General features: G+C 41.3%; 1 protein-coding gene across 2 annotated transcripts in view; it reads left to right on the plus strand.

Annotated features, from left to right (window-relative positions):
- The first annotated feature begins 16,859 nt into the window (after window positions 1-16,859).
- Window positions 16,860-19,304, plus strand: part of TMEM164 (transmembrane protein 164) — a 43,464-nt gene continuing 41,019 nt past the window's right edge. Inside the window, exon 1 of one of the 2 annotated variants that reach the window (XM_074147221.1) lies at window positions 16,860-17,428. In XM_074147221.1, the coding sequence (XP_074003322.1) occupies window positions 16,964-17,428 (465 nt within the window). In that variant the 5' untranslated portion in view covers window positions 16,860-16,963. The remainder of the gene's footprint in view (window positions 17,429-19,304) is intronic. The other variant, XM_074147222.1, reaches the window with a different exon arrangement.

Here is a 19,304-nt window from a genome sequence, read left to right on the forward strand (position 1 = left end):
GCTGCCTAGATAATTTAACTTCTTCATTAATATACAATAGAAGCATCTTCAAATAAAAGACTCGTAGCAGCTTGAGAAAATTAGAAGGTAGTGCAAAAACAGGCAGGGTAACAAAAGGTACATTATATTCCCTAGACAAACAGCCTGAGCAATTCCATCTTTTACCAAGTTTTAGAATATTATTTTCACAACTTCTTACAACTATATCACTGGCCCTAACAAGAGATGTTCCTCTTCACAAACTTGGCCTTGCTTATCTCCCAACTATCAAGGCTACAAACAGCGCTACGGCTATTTTTTCTTTACACATTATTGCCCAGTATTTGCAGTAACACGCTTCAGGAGAAAAGTCCAGAGTAGCATAAGTCTTACTTTAGGACAATGGAGCACAGCAGTGGTGGCACCTTTCCTCTCTTCACGGTTGAAGTATGGGTTAGTTCTGCCTGCAGAAGCTGTTCAGCAAGCTCTGATAATCACATGTGCAGAGTATGTAGTGGAGGACAATGTGCTAGTTCTCAGTATTTAAAGGGTTGCTTAAAACAAAGCAGATCTATTTCCAAGACATATTTTCACACTGGATTTATGTATGATATGGTGAGCTTTGAAATCCCAAAACACCAGCTACATCTGTCTTGGGCTGGTGTAGGAAGTTCATTCCTTCTTATGAGCAAATTTCTCATATCAAAATGTAAATTCTATAATTTGGAGACTTACAAAGTACATAACGGAACATAATTTCACTCTTTCCCCTTTTTATCTCTGCTGTCTATCAAAGTTTGGTTTATATCTGAACAGACTTCCTTATAAAGTAATTTACTCCCACTATTTTTTTTTTCTTTATGAATCCAGCCTGCAATCTGCTTCCACTGAAGTTAACTGCAAACTTCCAGTACCACCACTGGGACCGTGTTTTGTGTCCATGTTCACCAAAGCAGACCTGTCTGGCTGGGAGGAGGGGGCAATCTATCCCCCCAGACATCCCATAAGCTTTGCAAGGCTTTTTTTGTGCAGTTGGAGTGCAAACAGTTGATTTTAAATGTTACAGAAGTGTTAAAACACCTTAAGCAGAAAACTTGTCAAGGCAATTAATCAGGAAAGACGACAATTCAGCCGTCAGCTCCAGACCAGGGCTCTTCTGTGCAGGACAAAAGATCACAGAATCATAGAATGGTTTGGGTTGGAAGGGACCTTAAAGCTCATCTAGTTCCAACCTCCCTGCCACAGGACATGTCCCACTAGACCAGGTTGCTCAAAGCCCCATCCAGATGTCAGATTGTCCAATGACAGAAGAAACTATGTATTTATACTGACACAATTCCAGCATCCCTGGGTTGGTTGGTTTGTTTTCCAATGAACTCCAGAAAAAGCAAGCATTAGCTAGAGATCATGGGTAGAGGTGAAAAAGGAAAGGAAATCCAACCATGTCTTTTTAGACTAGAAACCTTCAAAAGTAAGTAAAGGAACAGAATAGGTGTTGTAGCCTCCCATCCTGTGAAAGCACCACTGGAAACAGGTCTGAGCCCATGGCTGTATGCAGCGCATCCATACTCTGAAAGGACTTGCGTTTGGACTCCTATCAGTGAGTAAATGTGAATTGCAAATCACTAGAGCCTATTTTCAGATATGTTAATGGGAAATAGTTTAGAAAAAAGTACCTGGGGTTAGTTACGTGCCATGCCAGTACCAGTCTGAATGATACTACCATAAACTGTGCCACTCAGTTTTGCTCTTAGCGTCTTCAGACTATCCACAGAGTAGTGATGGCAGTCAAACATTTAACTGTATATTTTCACAACAGTGCCTGCAATATCTTGTAATTCCAGATACCACCTTTTATTGACATGCTTCTTAGTATTAGCCCATGCAGTAAAGAAAATGTAGGAATATTGAAACATCTCTGACTTTTGTACTACAATTAGGAAGTCTGAAACTTCAGCTGGAGCATTTGACACAATGCTGCCGAAGAGCAGAGAAATAAAAGCTACCTCCTTGTTCAATGTTACACTGATGTTCACTTCCTTTCCCAGAAATGGCTGACCACAGGAGAGAAAGCCAATAGATTGAAATATTGCTATGCAGAGTAAACAATTAAACAGATCTAAGGAAGCTTACCTGTTTTTTTTAAACAGATTTGAATTCCTAGCTCTTTTTCTTCCATGGATTCCTTGTTTAACAAAGGCTGGCCACTCATTGTACAACTTGTGCTGTTAATATAGAAGATTATTCAGCATTTCCATCATAAACCAAGTTGCCATGTATATCCCGTGTACCCAAAATTCAGAACCAATATGAAATTCTTTTCAAAAAAGCAAATTGATCTCAAGTTTAAAAACACTCTTAAACCTTTAACTAGTGAAGTCATATGTGGCAATTTACACTCTTGTACAGAAATTATCTATGAACTTCAGCCCACAGAGAGTTAAAAAAAAAAAAAAAAGCTTATAAGGTGGGATACCTTTTCCCCATACAGCTTTTATAGTGAAGCCTAGTTATCTTGTGAAAGACGCTTTGTCCAACGCCTCAGGTAGGATTTTCAGATGAGAAAAAACCTAAAGCACCAGTCTCCTCCTTCAAATTTACTCACAAAATTAGATTTATAATCAATGCTACAGTTTCTTCCTTTTTCCCCTATTAATCATTTCAAATATTAAATACTTTTATACTCCTCTCCAATATGCTACAACAGCACCTGAAATGCATAGACTACTTGCAGTATAGAGGAAGCACCACAAACAGAAACGACATTCTAGTCTCTAAACATCTTTTCCTTCTGCTACTCATTTAATGGTAAACCTATTACTTACTTAATTTCTGTGACTTCTATCCAATTTTCTCTTTTTTGTGTAGTAAAACCAGCAAATGTTACTATTACTTTATACCCCATGCACAAAATTTAGGACCTTTCAGAATTCATCTTGCAAATAGACAGAATTAAACCCGGGGAAGCTATCACACAAAGCAAAGGAACAAGGACAGATGTTTTCACAAAAACAAGACTCCATAAGAACTGGATCAGGCACCTAATGAGCCGCCATTGACTTCAGCAGCATAGGGCTCTGTCCTTACCAAGAGGCCAGCAACTCAGATTACTGAAATATTATCAAATATTATCAAATTAATCTGCAAATGTAAGGGCGTTCAGGAAAAACGCCCCGGGATTTGTGATGAACAAGAGGCGTAAACAGTTTCAAATCAACCACCCAAGATTTCACTTTAGACTAATTATGGTTTTATGGTGTAACTTAATGGCAATTCCTCTTAATACTGGATTAAAAGTTTAAAATAAGCAAGCCATATTCAATACCTTGGGAGGTCTACAGTAATAATACCAATTAAGCCTAATAACTTCATAAGTCTTTAGGTCTAAGACATTCCTCTGGGTGTTAGGTGATACTTCAGCCAAATACTGAAAGGTGTGATTCAGGCCAATAAATAAGTAGTTTTAGCAGAGCAAGATTAAAATGTCTGCCATTAACCCAAAATAATCATAAATAAATGCTTTTAAGTTTTTATCTAATGATCAACGTATTGCCAGAAGGATTCCTTTTTTTCCCCACAGGTTAGGTGAGGAAATTGAACGAGGACGTGTAATATTCAATGATAACATTATGTTTTTTAGGCCTGTTTGGAGACAGAATGGGTGCAAATGCTGGAGCTGATGAGTGGCCTTTCTGAGAATTCTTGTTCAAGATATTTCAAAGCAAACTACCCCATTTGCAAAGAAGATGTAAATGCTCCCCCTTTGCCTAACACCCCTCCCTTTTAAGGATCAGAGAAGAGAGGGAAGAAGCACCTGGGAATTAAATTTCAGAATCCGATTGAGAATTTAAAAATCCTCAGTTCTACAAGGTTCAGGTTACTACAATCTACTCCTTACAGTCTAGCCAAAATATTGCAGATTATTCAGGCCATTCAACATCCAAAAATACATTGTGGAAGCCTCTTGTTTCTGCTAATAGGCAGATGTATCTAGGTGTCTGTGTAGCACTACTCAAGCAGGATTATCAAAAGTTAATTCAGTGTTTATTTTGGCAGTCTATTGTATCTATGCAACAAGCCCTATCCCAAATTGCTACTGAATCATGCTGCTTGCATACTTTACTGCTTTTTTTTTTTTTTAAATGATCTTCTGCCAGACCACTCTATTTTTGTAGCATGGCAGAAACCAGTGGCATAGGCGATTTCCATTTCTTTACTAAAAATCACCTGCTTCCAAAAAAGGACAGGACATCTCTTTAATAGCAGTAACCACTACATGACTGGAAGCCTGACTTCTCTTCTCAGAGGTGCAAACCAAGCTAAAACTGGGCTGCCACCTGCTGCGCAATTTTATTTTTTATTCTCAATTAAAAATGCAAGCCATTTTGTGACAAAGGATTATATTGCAGAATGCAGATGTCTAGCCTAATTTCTCTCAGAAAAACTCCTCAAGAGGGGAGGAGTTAGACACATACGGGAAGGGAGAAAAACATGTCTTGAAGCAAAGGTGTGTATGCTGGTATGCACTCAGTGTTTTCATGCAAAATCAAACAGGTGCCTCAGCCACGAAGGCTGTACATATCTGCTCTGTGACATTAGTTCACGTGTGTATTATCTGCATGTTTACAACCCAATATACTTCAATCTCTACAAAACAAATCCTCTCAAAATACCAACTAGTGGTCACATTTAAACTGTTTTACAAAGTATGCGAATGAATGAGTAAGAGCTATCTTTAACCCTACAGATAATACAAAGTTTTGGCTGAGTGTTAATCATACTAAATTGCACTCATCTGCTTGACTGAGGGTTTTATACCTGTTTTTTTAGGAAAGAAAAGCATATTTGTGGGGTTTCCTTATTCACAGAACAGATAAGTTGCTTCAGCTAAGAAATTTTCACATCAGCTGTACAAGGCTTCCCAGCACACTTTCTTCAGTTACCACGTAAGTAACTCACTGTGAAGAGTTTGTCTCTCAGAACTTTTCCACCCATCTGCTACTTAAATACAAAGATATCTAATGAATAAGAGGAATATTAGACTTGTGCCACTTTGAAAAGCTCTTTTCATTCCTTATGAAAATTAGACAGGTGCAATACATTAAAATTGTCTTGGGGTGGGGGCAGACAGAAATTAGTAAAAATAAAGCAGACCAGTAAAACTTGATTTGTTGAGATCTATGTTACGTCCATGACATAGAACAATTATCTCAGTTTGATCACTAGTGCCCCTATGCTCTCTAAAACTATTATTAAAACTTGTGAGGAAAAGATGCTGAGTTGACTGAAATATTGACAAATGCTAACTAAAAATACAAAGTTTCAAAAGCTCAAACAGGGCTACATGTTTCAGGTGGCTGATTTAAGTCATGGAGCAATTTTTGTTTCGTATTTTAACAGGAGCCGACCTGCCAGCTAGCAAAACCATTCAACCAAAAGATATTAAAGAATTTTGGGAATACATTAAGATCTCAAGACAGAAATCAGTGTTTTGGTAGGATGTTGCACCGTTGTTAGAATTTTCTCTGTATTAGTAGGGTGCTTTGAACTTGATCTTGCACCACTCAAATAATTTGTTTGCCTTTGTCAGGTTTTTTGGGGGAAACAAAGTCAGATTCTGACATATTACAAAATAGTTGTCAGACTACAACAAATTATTTTGATAATACCAATTAGACAGGCACTGATTATGCTGCACTTTCTTCCATATAAATATCTCCTCCCTGTCAAACAATTGCAGGTAGTATTCTCTGTTCACAAGACACCACTGCAAATACCTTCATGGGTAAAGATACCAATTATATAGATACCGAGCATATTTTAAATATACCTCGTTCATTTACATAATTTGCAGATGCCTCATGGCATTACAGAAATAGGAGAGGGCATGTACTGGTATTATTGTGAAGGTTTTAAAGAATCTTTTAATGAGAAAGCTGTACCTTATTCTGCTTGCCTGACTGAACATCTAGCGTTTTCTTTTGTTATCTGGCTGACATTTGTGCTCTTTGGACTTTATAAACAGCAGCAAATGGATCTGGAAAACATGAATAACTTGAAATGTTTCAAGCTGCAATATAAATATTTTTGTTACTTCTTTCCCCCTTTATTGGATAAAGCTTTCAATTACATGCTTCCGGAGGTCTGGCCACTCCTTTGAGCTATGAACCCACACTGCAGTTTCTGCTTATCCCTTTTTCTCTGGTTCTAGTAAAGGAAATAATTTGGGTACCTCTTTTCACCATTAGTCAGAGTTTCTAAATGGAAAAATCTCTTACTGACTTCAATATGATCTGCTGGGTAAAACACCTGTACTGAGTACCAGAGCCCTGAGCCCCTGTCCAGGCAGGAAAAGATTGCATCAAGGTTGAGACTGTGGAAAAAGTCTTCCCAGCAATCATCCAGAGGAGAGAACAAAAAGCAACTAGCTCTGAAGCATGATGCATACCGTCAGCCAAGCTGTTAAAATGCTCACATGTACATAGGCCACTAGTCCTGATAAATTTAGAGAGCTCTTTTTGCCTCCCCTGTTCCAGTACTGAAAATTGTTAGCAAGCATCCACTGATGTAGCATGAATACAGGAGCCATTGACTACAGGATCCATCTGAATACTGAGATGAGAACATAAGCAGAAGTATTAAATCTGCATAAGATGCATACTTTCCTGTTTCCTTCAAATACCGTGCATTACACTGGCCTAAGCAAAAAATCCCTCTTATATTTACACATCAACTCCTTTCAAAATAATTCAATCCTTAAACACTTCAAGAAAACTTAATTCAAGTTATTTATCACTAGATTTCAGTCCAATGACTGCTGCGATTTAGAGCTGGTTCCTTCTGACCCCATCTCATTAGAGAACTGCGAAGCCTTTCCCTCTCCCAGCTGGAACAGGAGAGCGCACAATCCCTGCCCGCCTCTCTGCAAACACTGACGCCTCTTCCCAACGTTTGTTCTCTCAACGCTTGATGCCTGGGCCCCTGCCAAACCCTCAGGGACCTACTGCCCCGTCCTCACACCTTTTGCAGAAACAGGCATATATTCTTGGTATTTAAAGTAAAATTCCCTTACAGAAGAGCATCACGCATCATGCAGGTGTGTCGTGTATCACTAGAGCAGAACCAGTCCAGTTCTCACTCTTCCATTTCCTGTGTGTAGACAAGCAGTGGCAGCAACCTCCTCAAGACATAAAACAACAAAAATTGTGCTGCTACGGAAAAAGAAAGGGTGGGCATTTTTTTATTGTATTAGTTAATAGAACATTATAATGAGAAGCTAAGAGGATGAACAACCACTAGAGGGCTCATTATTCCATATAGTCTTTTTAACAAAACGGTTAAATAAACCTTTCAATAACAAAGAACTTAAGCTTGACCTTTGTGTTGTGTGAGGCTCCTACACTTTATGAAATGCATAAACTTCCACAGAAAACATGTGAGTATACCCATTTTTCCTCAATAACTTTATAAAAAAATGTCTTTACATGCCTCACCATGGTCTTTACCATGGGCTACAGTGAAATCTCTGCTCTGGTGCCTTGAGCACCTCCTTCCCCTCCTTCTGCACTGCCCTTGGTGTCTGCAGAGTTGTACCTTTCACATATTCTCACTCCTCTCTCCTGGCTGCTCTTGCACAGCAGTTTCCTCACCTCCCCTTCTTAAATATGTTATCTCAGAGGGGCTACCACTGTCGCTGAAGGTCTCAGCCAGCAAGTACCCTCTTGGAGCTGGGTGGCGCTGGCTCCATCAGACATGGGGGAAGCTTCTGGCATCTTCTCACAGAAGCCAACCCTGTAGCCCCCACCACTACCAAATCGTTGGCACGCAAACAAAATACAAGAGTATAAGGGCAGCTTTTGGTATTTTACAGCATCTCATTTCATGGATTATATTCAACAGAATAGTTAACGTGTGACTGAGGTCTATGTATGCTAATAAATGATAGGAGGATCTAACAGAACCCAGGTCTGGCTCAGAAATCTTTGTGAAAAATGTATCTGCCTGACATACCACAGTAAAAGCTGAGGTATTGAACACCACCTTCCCTAAATATCACAAGACATTAAAATACACAGTGATAACACAATGAGACATAACAGACCTGATCACATACTATTCCATTGTAGAAATGGAAGAGTACAAATTTTATAAAACTTAATTAACCAGAGATTACATCAGGTAATAGTTCTCCTTCCTACCTTTTGTTTTGTTTCTGAGAATGGAATTACATTATGTTAAATGTAACAGTTCCCTGATTTTGAATACCAAATGTCACTGTGATATTAATAATAAAGGCAAATTCCACACAGAAGTTTAGGGAATACAGAAGTGTTCAGAATCTCTCAGGTTGAGATTCATTAATAGTGACAGTGTCTCATAATCAGAATTTAGATTTCAGTTTTTCAGACTGAACTCAGTCTTAACTAAAAGGGTTTTCAGTAAGTCTTCATGGATGCCAATGTGCCAAATAAACATTAGCAAAATAGAACAAAAATAGAAAGCACAAATTCTTCTCCCTCCCTATCTATGTAGGTTTATAGAATCACATATCTCCTACATATACCAGTCATAGCTAAAATCAACTCTAACAAACATGAACCAGGCTAACAATTCTTGTAAAACTAACATGGCAATCAAATTAATCATTTTATTAATTAACTTCATATATTTTTCTGAGACATCAGCACAAAAAGTATCTTGCTGTCTATCTATAGATATTTCAGAGATCATGTTTCATTTGGGTCTGGTTCACTGAAAGACTAGCTAAGCACTGTTAGAAAATTTATTGAATTGTTGCGGATATAAGCATCTGTAAGTGTGCATTATATTAATATATTATTTTGACTCGGAAGGCACCAGTGAGGAAAGTTCTGTTAAAGCTCAGCTTCCAAGAAAAAGAGTTTTGGTGGTTCTTTGTGAAACGGCTTTTATTATACTTAGGAATATTATGGTGCTAGCACTGGACGTGAAACAAAGCAAATACCTTGAAAACTGAAAAATAGCTAAACAATAGAGGACACACACAAAAGGGAGTGAATGTCATTGAGCACTTTAAGGCATAAAATGTTTAGTTACTCATGTGTGAAAAGAGCAGTCATCTTCTTTCTGTTAGTTCTCAAGATAATTCAAGTTTAAGAATACATAACATCTGGATGGAAACTTTAGTTTTCTTAAGAACTCATGTTTCGTAGCAGATCCATTTTTTTCACACTCATCTTAATAAAAATATTTTCCCCAAGGTCCAAACAATTTCAGAGAATGCCTTTACTCATTTAACCTACGAAACTACAAAGAAACGTATCACCATTTCTCAGATGCATCCTCAGCCTGTATTACGGTTACTGACAGTGCTGTTTGACCTTTTAATTTCAGCATAGGTAGAGTAATTAATATGCAGATGAACTGTTAACTATAATTTTCTTTATCTTAAAGCAAACCGCGCACATTCAAGATATTTCTTTATTTCTTTCTGCTTTTACATCCAACTGGTTTTGTGTCTATTAAAATTGCAGCTTTTTAGGTAAGGGAAAAAATAAGTAAAACACTGCAAACATGACAGAAATGTGATTCAATGAAAAGCTGGTTCACACAGTTGCCATCTAACAACTTTGTGCTTTATATAATTATTTGCAGTCCATCAGATTAGAAAACATGAAAATGTGATATGCTTTTTAAGCTTCTATTTTGAATGTTTCAAGTTGACATTTACTTTTTTTCAGTATTGTCTAGCTTACGTTCTAGCTAAACTAGCTGACAGGGAGAGATATGATAAATGCAACAGCCTTTCTTCTTTCTCTCAAGAAAACTCCTTGAGAGGAAATCAGCAATTACACTACCACAAGACTTCTTTAAATTCATAAAAAATACATGTGAGCAACTGACTAAACACAAGGAAGTCAGAATAACTGACAGAAGAATCTCTATGAACCTAGATTTGTAGCAAGGAAAAAAACAACCAAACAGCAAAATAACAACAAAAGAAGCCACCCTTTACTGAGTGGGTTACCGGACTGAATTTTTCTAGGTGGTTGTCCTATAGGCATTTCTGGTTACAAATGTAGTTCAAAATGTGAACTGTAGGTAATTCAACACAAAAAAGTATAATATCTATAAGCATCTCAATTTTTTTTTTGGGAGAACATTTATTCCAGAACATTTATTATTTATGCCGCTGCCGACAAGTAGCCCTGACTAAAATCAGCCCTGCTGGGCAAACCCTGAGAATTGTGCTAGGCTGTATCTTCTTGCCAATTAAGCCTAGGTAGTCCAGGCCATGTCTTACCAGGAGCTAACAGTGCCGCCGCCTAATTATCTCCATCTATTTCCCATCTTCATGCTCAATAAAACAAAGCAAGTAATCAGCATTTACAGCAAGTAGTGTTGCTTGCAGCCCCACTGCTTTTGCAAATGATCCTGGGTTTGATTACTTTTTGAAAGGTGAATAAAAGGAGGAGAATTTTCTTAAGACTATAAAAATATTTCAGGACCTAGTAGAACTCAGCCTGGGGTATCATAGCCATCCTAACAACAAAAACCACATTGAAAATAAGAGAAGGAGAGAAGAAGCATGTACACATACATACTCTTCTCAACATTTTGTCAGGGTAGGGGAGCAATTTTCCCAATTTATGAAGGGAAAGTGCATTTGAATTAATTCCTGGGCTACAAGGAATGCATCAAGAAGGCCAGCTGAAAAGTGGAAGGAGGTGGATGTTAGTAGAAAGCCAAAGAGACTCTGGTTTCTATTTTGTACAGAAACAAGCCTTGCAGTTTACAAGTCTAAGCAGTAGAAATGTTGTTGCTTTCTGTGCACAGGACTTGAATATATTCTTGCCCATACTCTGCAAGTGCTGCCCAGTGGCTATTCCAAGTCTCATTCTGACTGCTGAAAGCATACTTCAGCCTGCAATGCTGTGCCCAGTACTGTTCCTCAGATGAGAAATGACAGACTAACAAGGAGTCTCAACCCAGCTTCCTTTTTAAACTTAGGAGTGTGATAAATTTGTTGCTGACTCTGACTCCATTTGCATCTCCAAAGATCATCAGATCAAAGATCCTGCATGTAGTGTTCATGCTCTTTATTAAAAAAATTCTTGTAATAAACAGCAGTACTTAACTGGCCACCTAATCCCAACTCTTTGCAAAACTTGTCCCCATTACTACTTTTCCCTTCAATCCAGGTGCCCTCTTTCCCTCCTGTCTTAGGTAGGCAATTCTCATTTCCTTCCTAGTTCCTATGTCTGTATGAGCAGGAATTCACACAAGTCTCACTTCTCAATATCTAGACCAAGCACATAAAACTACAATAATGCTAATTTGCAAGCTGTGGGAACAAAGCAAACTCTTGTCTCCAATGCATGGTCAACATCACAAGACTGTCCCCCTCACGGCTGACCAAGAAACGTCTAACAAAGGCAGGAGAAGAAAGGAGGAAATGGAAGAGAGGATAAAATGGAAGAGTTCCAGATATGATGAAGTGGGAAGGTTTTTGGTACAGTCCTGACTGCCACAGACTATGTAAAATTAGACAAGACACAATTGCTTTATGCTTCAGGTTTCTTTCAAGAAGCAGGAATAAAACCCCTTTTCCCTAGGTTTTGAAGAGATGCATCAGCCCCAAAACAACAGACTGGTGTCAGAGGACAGCATGGGGAATGTGCTCAGAGACCTGACAATTGCATCCAGCTCTAGCCATTACTAAGATGACTGTCCCTCTAAGTTTATTTATTTTTAACTTTACATTAGCACCCACACTATAGTGGATGTTATTCCTAAAGCTGTGGTCATCTGTTTTTGCATAATAAATGATGAGTTACAAATAAAGGATTAATTGTTCATCCTGACACTTTAAACCTAGTTTTCCATCAGCTAGAAGACTCTATTAAATTCCTAATCATTAGATTTGCTTTATTACCTTGTGCATAAAAGTGCACAATAAATAACAGCTCCACTGTTAAAGTAACTCTTCATGAAGATTTCTTCAGCTATACCTGTGAGTACTGTTCTTTGCCAGAAACATTTCAAGACTTAAAATATTATTTTACTTTGTTGTGCATTTTGTTTGTGGGTTGTTCTGCTTTTTTTTTTAAACAACTATACCACAAGGACAGGCAGTTTCTAGTAAATCTACAGGTGTCAGTACACACTGATGTGTAGAATCACATTTCTGAAGTACAGCAATACAGTTTGATGTTGAGAAAAGGTCTCAATTTCTATACTTAAATTCAAAGGATTTGAGGACAGGCTTAAGCTAAGCACGTGCTTAAATGCTTTTTTGAATAAGAATTAACGTCTTTTAGTCCCTCTGCTTTGAAGTTCAACTTCTGATGCTTATTGATAGTATCTACCGCATACAAGACGTCAGGCCTTGCCTTTACTTCCAGGCTTACTTAAGATGGAATTTGCAAATGATACATTAGGGAGAGATAAGATACAGAGGTTTGTTTTACAGAGGGAGCAACATTCCACAAGCTGACTTCGAACTTCACACATTGCCAGGGAGCAGCAAGAGAGGGGCTTGCTCTACCAAGGCAGGCAATCCAGGAGCCAAGGGCGACCACAGGTAGGGGCAGCAACCTTGCCAACAAGGGTGCAGTCCCACAGCACCAAAGCAGGCGGCAGAGCAGGGCTGGGGACAGTGACGGGTTCTGTTGAGAGTCCAGTGATCACTAGAGAAATGAGGGGTGACAAGTCGCGTCCAAAGCCAGTCTGGGAAGCTAGTCAGGAAGTCAGGAACAGCAAAGGACAGAAGTCTGCAAACTGCACAGCTTGGGGCAGGAGTGGGGTCTGGGCCAGAGCTAACACAGAGCTCCCAGGCAGTTGATCTGCAACTAGGAGCCCCACACAAGGCTGCTCCAGGTGGCTATACCTGGTGTACTCAGGGCCGTGGCATTTCTCCATGGATTAACATTAGGTTTCACCGTTGTTATATTTCAAGAAGCCACACTCAGAAAAATAAATCTCATCTTAGATACAAGAACAAGCCTCAGGCTCTTGTGCAAACATTTTGGTTACAAGAATTTATTGCTTTTAGAGAACCATTTCTATTGACACAGGAGATAGATCTATGTTTACAATGGATCCTAGTAAAAGCCTGAATTACTCAGTGAAAGGATGAGAAGAAATGGTTAACAAACAGAAGACAACCACAGCTTAGTGTTTGGTCAATAATACTAAATTCTTATTCACAGATTTCAGAGCACTTTTCAAAGCTGAAGAAACTGAAACAAGAGAGAATGAGGGGACTGTGTGCCAAAGCCACCCAGCAGATCAAGATCAGAGAACCAGATCTTTTGGATTTATAGTGGATCACAATCTGAACATGAATTAACGATATTGTGCTGCTGCAAAGAAATATCAATCATACCAGGATGTCCAGTTTTATACCAACTATGTTCTGTCTTTCTAATGAGTGGAAAATGAGAGAAAAACAAGAAATCAGCAGGTTGCCTCATCCACTGCCATGATCCAAAGTAGGATCAAATAGATCAGCAAAGTGCTCCAGATTACAACTACCTCTGGAATTACAATTGTAATGTTAATCAGCTTCCTCATATAGTCAACAGCATAGCCCCAGCAGATCTTATGCTGTCATAAGACAGTGTGAGAGAAAATGAGTAGCACCAGGATGAGGAAAGGCAGCGATGATTTATACCAGGTGATTTATACCAGCATAATGTGCTAAACTATGATGCAACTCGATCTTACTGAGCATCCTCTTTATTTTTTTAAAAAAGCACGTTTCTCAATGGTCAAGAGTATTTTAAAATTTAATTGTCCTCCTCAGCTTTGTGACACCTGCAAAATTAATAAGTATGTTTTCTGTTCTGTTATTTACATTGTTAATAACAAAAAGACCCAGACTGAAGACAGGCTCTAGGAACCCAGCAATATATTCTTTCCTTTCGACAGTAAACTACTGCTTACTAACCAGTTTCACGTAGACCTTATAATACATTTTTCTCCAGACCGTATTTCTCTAACTTTTTAATGAAAAGGTCATGTAAGTGTCAAAAACCTAATCAAACTGACAGTTGGCTCTGTCCTATCCACAAGGCCTGGTCCTTACTGGAGGAGAAAATCAAGTTATGTGGCGTGATTTATTTTTGACAGATCCATGTTGACTGCTATCATTCCCTGCTTACCATCTAGGTGCTAATAATAGTTTGTGAGATTGTTTGTCCCAGGGTTTTTCTGGGGATTTAAATTAATTACACAGATTGAGCTGTATTTCTCTGACTCCGTCCCCCGCTTTGATAACAGCAATATACAGTTGCAACTTCTGTTTTTTCTGCATCTCATTCACTTTCTTAGTTAAATTTGTTCTTTAACTGTCTTTTCATCATGATCACTAGGCTCAAACAATTTGAAAACATTTGGTTTACCTGAGTGCTCCTAATCTGTTCTTTACTTACTCTGGGCTGAGATAATTTTGTTCTTGGCATCACCAGTTCTAACAATTTGCTTGCAGGTGATTTTTTGGAAGTCTGATACAATAAAGGCTCTAATCACTTCAGCTTTCTTTATAATTCATTTTCAGATTTTCTTCTCTGTTGAGTAGGGAATTAATCTTTTTCTCCGTCTTCCTCTTAGTATTAGTGTACTTACAGAGCAGTTTTTATCTGATAGCTTGATAGTTCAATTGTTTTGCAGCATATCTTTTTCAGTCTTTCTTTCTTGCTCTTAGTAATCTTACCTGTCTTCCTCTATATTTTCTTCATGTGCTGAAGGCTACCTCGTAAGGTGGTCAAGCTAGCCTTACTATTATTTCTATTCTACTCATAATTAGGATAAATGTGCCCTTGTGCATCTGGTTTCTGCAAATTCACTTTCTGCAGCAGGTTTGTGCATAATTAGATCAACAACAGCTGCTTTAATGAATCAGCAAACACTGAGAAAACACCATTTTGTAGGAGAATTCTTATCAAGCTCGAATTGTGGAAAGAAGAACTTTAAGATCTTGGAAAAGCCTGGTGGGTCCCCCTTCTTTCGAAAAAAAAAAGGAATAATTTCTTCCACAGCAGAAGGGCAGGTGCACACTGCCTCCAGCTTTACAGCCCAGGTGTTGCTGCCTCTCTGTCTATATAGAAATCACTTTGGCTCAGCCAGTAGAGATCTGCCTCACCTTTTTATATTTATTTGTGGAATTTTGCTTTTATTTTCAATTCAGTACGCTCAACAGTTTGGCCAACGCAGTTGCAGTGCTGTCCTGTGGAGAAGGGCAGTCCCGTAACGGCCAGGAAGGGGAGAGTGATGTGCTACGGGCAGTGTGTGTGAAATAAAGTCTGTAGTAGGTAGTGTGCAGGGTATGTTTGCTCACAGTTCTACCTACCTTGACAACATCTCCTTAACACACTATCCTACTGAGATCTCTATAGACTCATAGAATCATCTAGGTTGGAAGGGACCTTTCAGATCATCGAGTCCAATCATCAACCTAACACTGCCAAAACCACCACCAAACCATGTTCCTCAACACCACGCCTACCCATCTTTTAAATACCCTCAGGGATGGTGATTCCACCACTTCCCTGGGCAGCCTACTACAGTTTTTAACAACCTTTTCAGTGAAGAAATTTTTCCTCATATTCAATCTAAACCTCTCCTGGCACAACTTGAGGCCATTTCCTCTTGTCCTATCGCCTGTTACTTGGGAGAAGAGACCGACCCTTACCTTGCTACAGCCTCCTTTCAGGTAGTTATTAGCCTTTCTGACAGAAACAACCTGTATTTGCAGTACAACTGCCTCACAAAGCCACAAACCAGCTGCCCCCAGGAACCAGGCCCGGCCTGCACTGCTCGAGGCCCGCTGTTGTGCGCAAACGGGGGCCGTGCTCGACGTCCCTCACTTACCCGCTTTCAGAGAAGCGCCTCTCAAGTTTGGCTTTCTACTCTGTGCCGTCAAGACACAGGCAGCTGCAGTTTCTTGCCCGACTAATACCCGCTGTGACGGCACTTGGGAAACTCGTTCATCAAGTTAACGCCGCTGGTTGAATCGAGTGGGCAAACACTCATGGGCCCGCCAGCAGCGCTGAGGGGAGAACCGTGGCCAGTCCTTGCCTTCCTCGAGGGGAGCCGGGCGGGCGGGTGGGGACGGCAGGACAGACCGCGGACAGCTGTCCGGAGGAGGAAGGGGAGCAGCCGGGCGAAAGCTGAGGCAACAGGCGGGAGGAAGCGCAAGGCAGACGCGAGCGCGGCCCGCCGCGGAAGCCGCGGTCGCCGCGGCGGAGGGGAACGAAGGCAGGGGCGGGAGGCGGGAGCGGCCGGGGCGGAGGGAGGGAGGAGCGGGCGGCCGGCCGCCGCCAATCCGGCGGGCTCGTCCATTTTTCGGTGTGAGTCAGGCACGTCGGTGGGGTGATGCTGCGGCGCTGGGAAGGCGGCGGCAGCAGCAGCGGGGAGCGGCCCGCCCGCTCGGGCTCGTTCCCTTCGCCGTGCCGGCGCCGCCGCTGAGGCGAGCGCCGCTTCCTCCTCCCCCCCTCCCTGGTGAAGGCCGGCCCCATGGCTGGGGGCGCCGGGCCTGCCTCCTCCTGGCCGCGCCGCGCTCCCTGACAGAGCCGACGGAGGGAGCGAGCCCGTGGCCGCCCGGCGGGAAGGGGCTGGGCGGGCTGCGGCGCGGCCCGAGGGGCGCGGGGAGAGCAGGTAGGGCGGGCGGTGGGAGGGAGGGAGCGGCTCGGCGCAGGGCGGGGGGGACGGTTGTAGCGCTGTCCTGCGGGGAAGGGCAGCCCCGACGCGGCCAGGAAGGGGAGAGCGACGGGGGCGGGCGGAGAGCGCCGGCCGGGGAAGAGGAGGGGTCCTGAGGCGAGGGGCTTTCGCCGCGGCTGACGGGCTCCATTCATCTGTGGCTCCTCCCTTCTCACAGGCTGTTACGTGCGGCTTCCGTCCGGGCATCGAAAGGAAAAGCCAAAAATCAGCTTTGCCCTGAGCCGCTTGCTTCTCCTGAAGCTTGGGAAGGAAGGGGACTACAAAGGGGCCACCCTTGCATTTCATGTTTCGTCAGCCCGACAGCATTTTGGCTTGGATTCCATCTTGCTCCTACCTGTTCCTGGACAGTAACGGGGAGGAGAAGAGGCAGCGTCCCAGCATGTCTCGTTACAGCCTCCATAACCTCCTGGACTGGATGTACGGGGGTGTGGACCCCAGCTTTGCTGGCAATGGAGGGCCAGAATGCGCGGCCTTTCTCTCTGGGCAGCAGCGCCTTCTGGAGAGTTTGATCTTCCTCAGTGTGGGCGTCGTGGAGATCCTTCTGTCCCTGTGGAAGCTCAGGCAGCTGCATTTCAGGGAGCTGGAGGGTCACCTGCTGCAGCAGCCCCAGACTAAGCAGGAGAGCTTGGGCAAGAATGTGTTGCTGGTGGTGCTCTGCCTCATCTTTGGGCTGGAGGTGGGCTTCAAGTTTGCCACCAGGACCGTCATTTACCTCCTGAACCCCTGCCATGTGGTCACTATGATGCAGGTAAGGCTTGTGTACAGTCGCTGGGAAGTTTGCTTTAGTTTTCTATTTGCAAAGCAGTATTTTTTCCCCACAGTTGGTTTGTGTACCAAAAGTGCATTACAAAATGTATAAACGTTTTAAAACTGACTTAGTTTTTAATCAGCTGAATTGAAATGTATGAAAAAAACAAGTGAAATGAAAAGGTGATATCGTAGCTATGACTAATGTCCAAATCTGGTTGAAAATGCAAAAAATTAAGGCTGTCTCACCACTTGCTTTCACCTAATCCTTGTTTCAATAACAGAAAATGCTGTTTCCACTGACAGCAGTGGTAAAATTTGTACTAAATATAATGAAAACAAGATTATTGCTAAAGCGGCTATGTAATTTACATGCAACTTTTTCAAGTAAGTGACTTCTAGGGATATGAATGTATTTTGCAAAGGTGTTGAAGAAACAAATTGCTCTTTATTTTGTGCAATGTTGGTTTACCCTTCTAATTTTTGAAGCTAATAATAAGGAAAAAAGTGTTGCTAACGTCTCATACATGAGGTGAACAAACTGATCTGGCTTAATACCTGTGGATAAACTATGTACTTTAATGACATGTGGCTTGGTTGTTGATGCGTGATAATGTCCAATTTGTGTAGCTTCCAAGATAATAGAAACATTTGTAAACAGTTACCAAACTGATATCTAAAGCTTACAAGCTCTGTTTATCAATAGTCTGGTGCACGTACTTAACTACCAGTTTCACTGAGCTTGGTAAGGAGTGTGGGAGATGTCAAAAATTATTTTGTTTAATTTTGCTCATATTGTACTCCCATCATGACAACTTAGAAAATTTAAGCTCAAGAATTAACAGAAGAATGTTAAAAAGGCTTTCATAAAAGCTGCCATGGTAACAACATCTGTCTCAGATCTCTAACAGATGACAATCAGACCGATGCCATTCTTGGTCTCCCTTTGCAGAACACTGAGCGATCTGGGCTGTATTAGATCAAGCCAGTAGTTGGTTTCACTCCTGGAGAGCATTTCCAAATAGGAATGAAAACATCTTTTCTGGTTGTAGCAGAGGTTTGAGGGAGATGCGTATTATTTCAAGACAGGAAACAGAAGCTCTTACAGCAATATTCAAGACCTTTACAGCAATTAACTTACAGTTCCAGAATTTAATTAGTCGGCTATGTAAATTCCTAAGCAGTGATCTGGCCCAGTGGGAGATGTCCCTGCCCATGGCAGGTGGGTTGGAACTAGGTGATCTTTAAGGTCCCTTCCAACCTAAACCATTCTATGATTCTATGATGCAATATTATCTCAGTAATTTACACGATAGGACTCTTGCTTCCCATGAAGTGGTAACAATTGCTGTGTGATCAATTAGTCAGTATTGGTAATAAAGGGGAAAGGAGAAGGTATGAAAGAGCTGTAGAAGTGATTAAGATAAAATAATATAGCTACATTCCATATCCATGCCCATCTGGGCATGTTTAGTTTGGAGAAGAGGAGGCTCAGGGGAGACCTTATTGCCCTCTACACCTACCTGAAAGGAGGGTGTAGAGAGGTGGGTGTTGGCCTTTTCTCCCAAGTGAATAATGACAGGACCAGAGGAAATGGTCTGAAGTTGCGGCAGGGGAGGTTTAGATTAAGTATTAGGAAGAATTACTTTACTGAGAGAGTGGTCAGGCACTGGAACAGCCTGCCCAGGGAGGTGGTGGAGTCGCCACCCCTGGACGTATTTAAGAAATGTGTAGACATGGCACTTCAGGGCATGCTCTAGCGCCCGAGATTGTTGGTTTGTGTCTGTTTGTGGGTGGGGTGTGGTTGTGGGCGTTTGGTTTGGTTTTGGTGTTGGTGTTCTGGGATTTTTTGGGTGTGTGTTTTTGGTTTTGGGTTT

The sequence above is a fragment of the Numenius arquata genome, chromosome 5, assembly GCF_964106895.1.
Source record: "Numenius arquata chromosome 5, bNumArq3.hap1.1, whole genome shotgun sequence".
NCBI lineage: Eukaryota > Metazoa > Chordata > Aves > Charadriiformes > Scolopacidae > Numenius > Numenius arquata.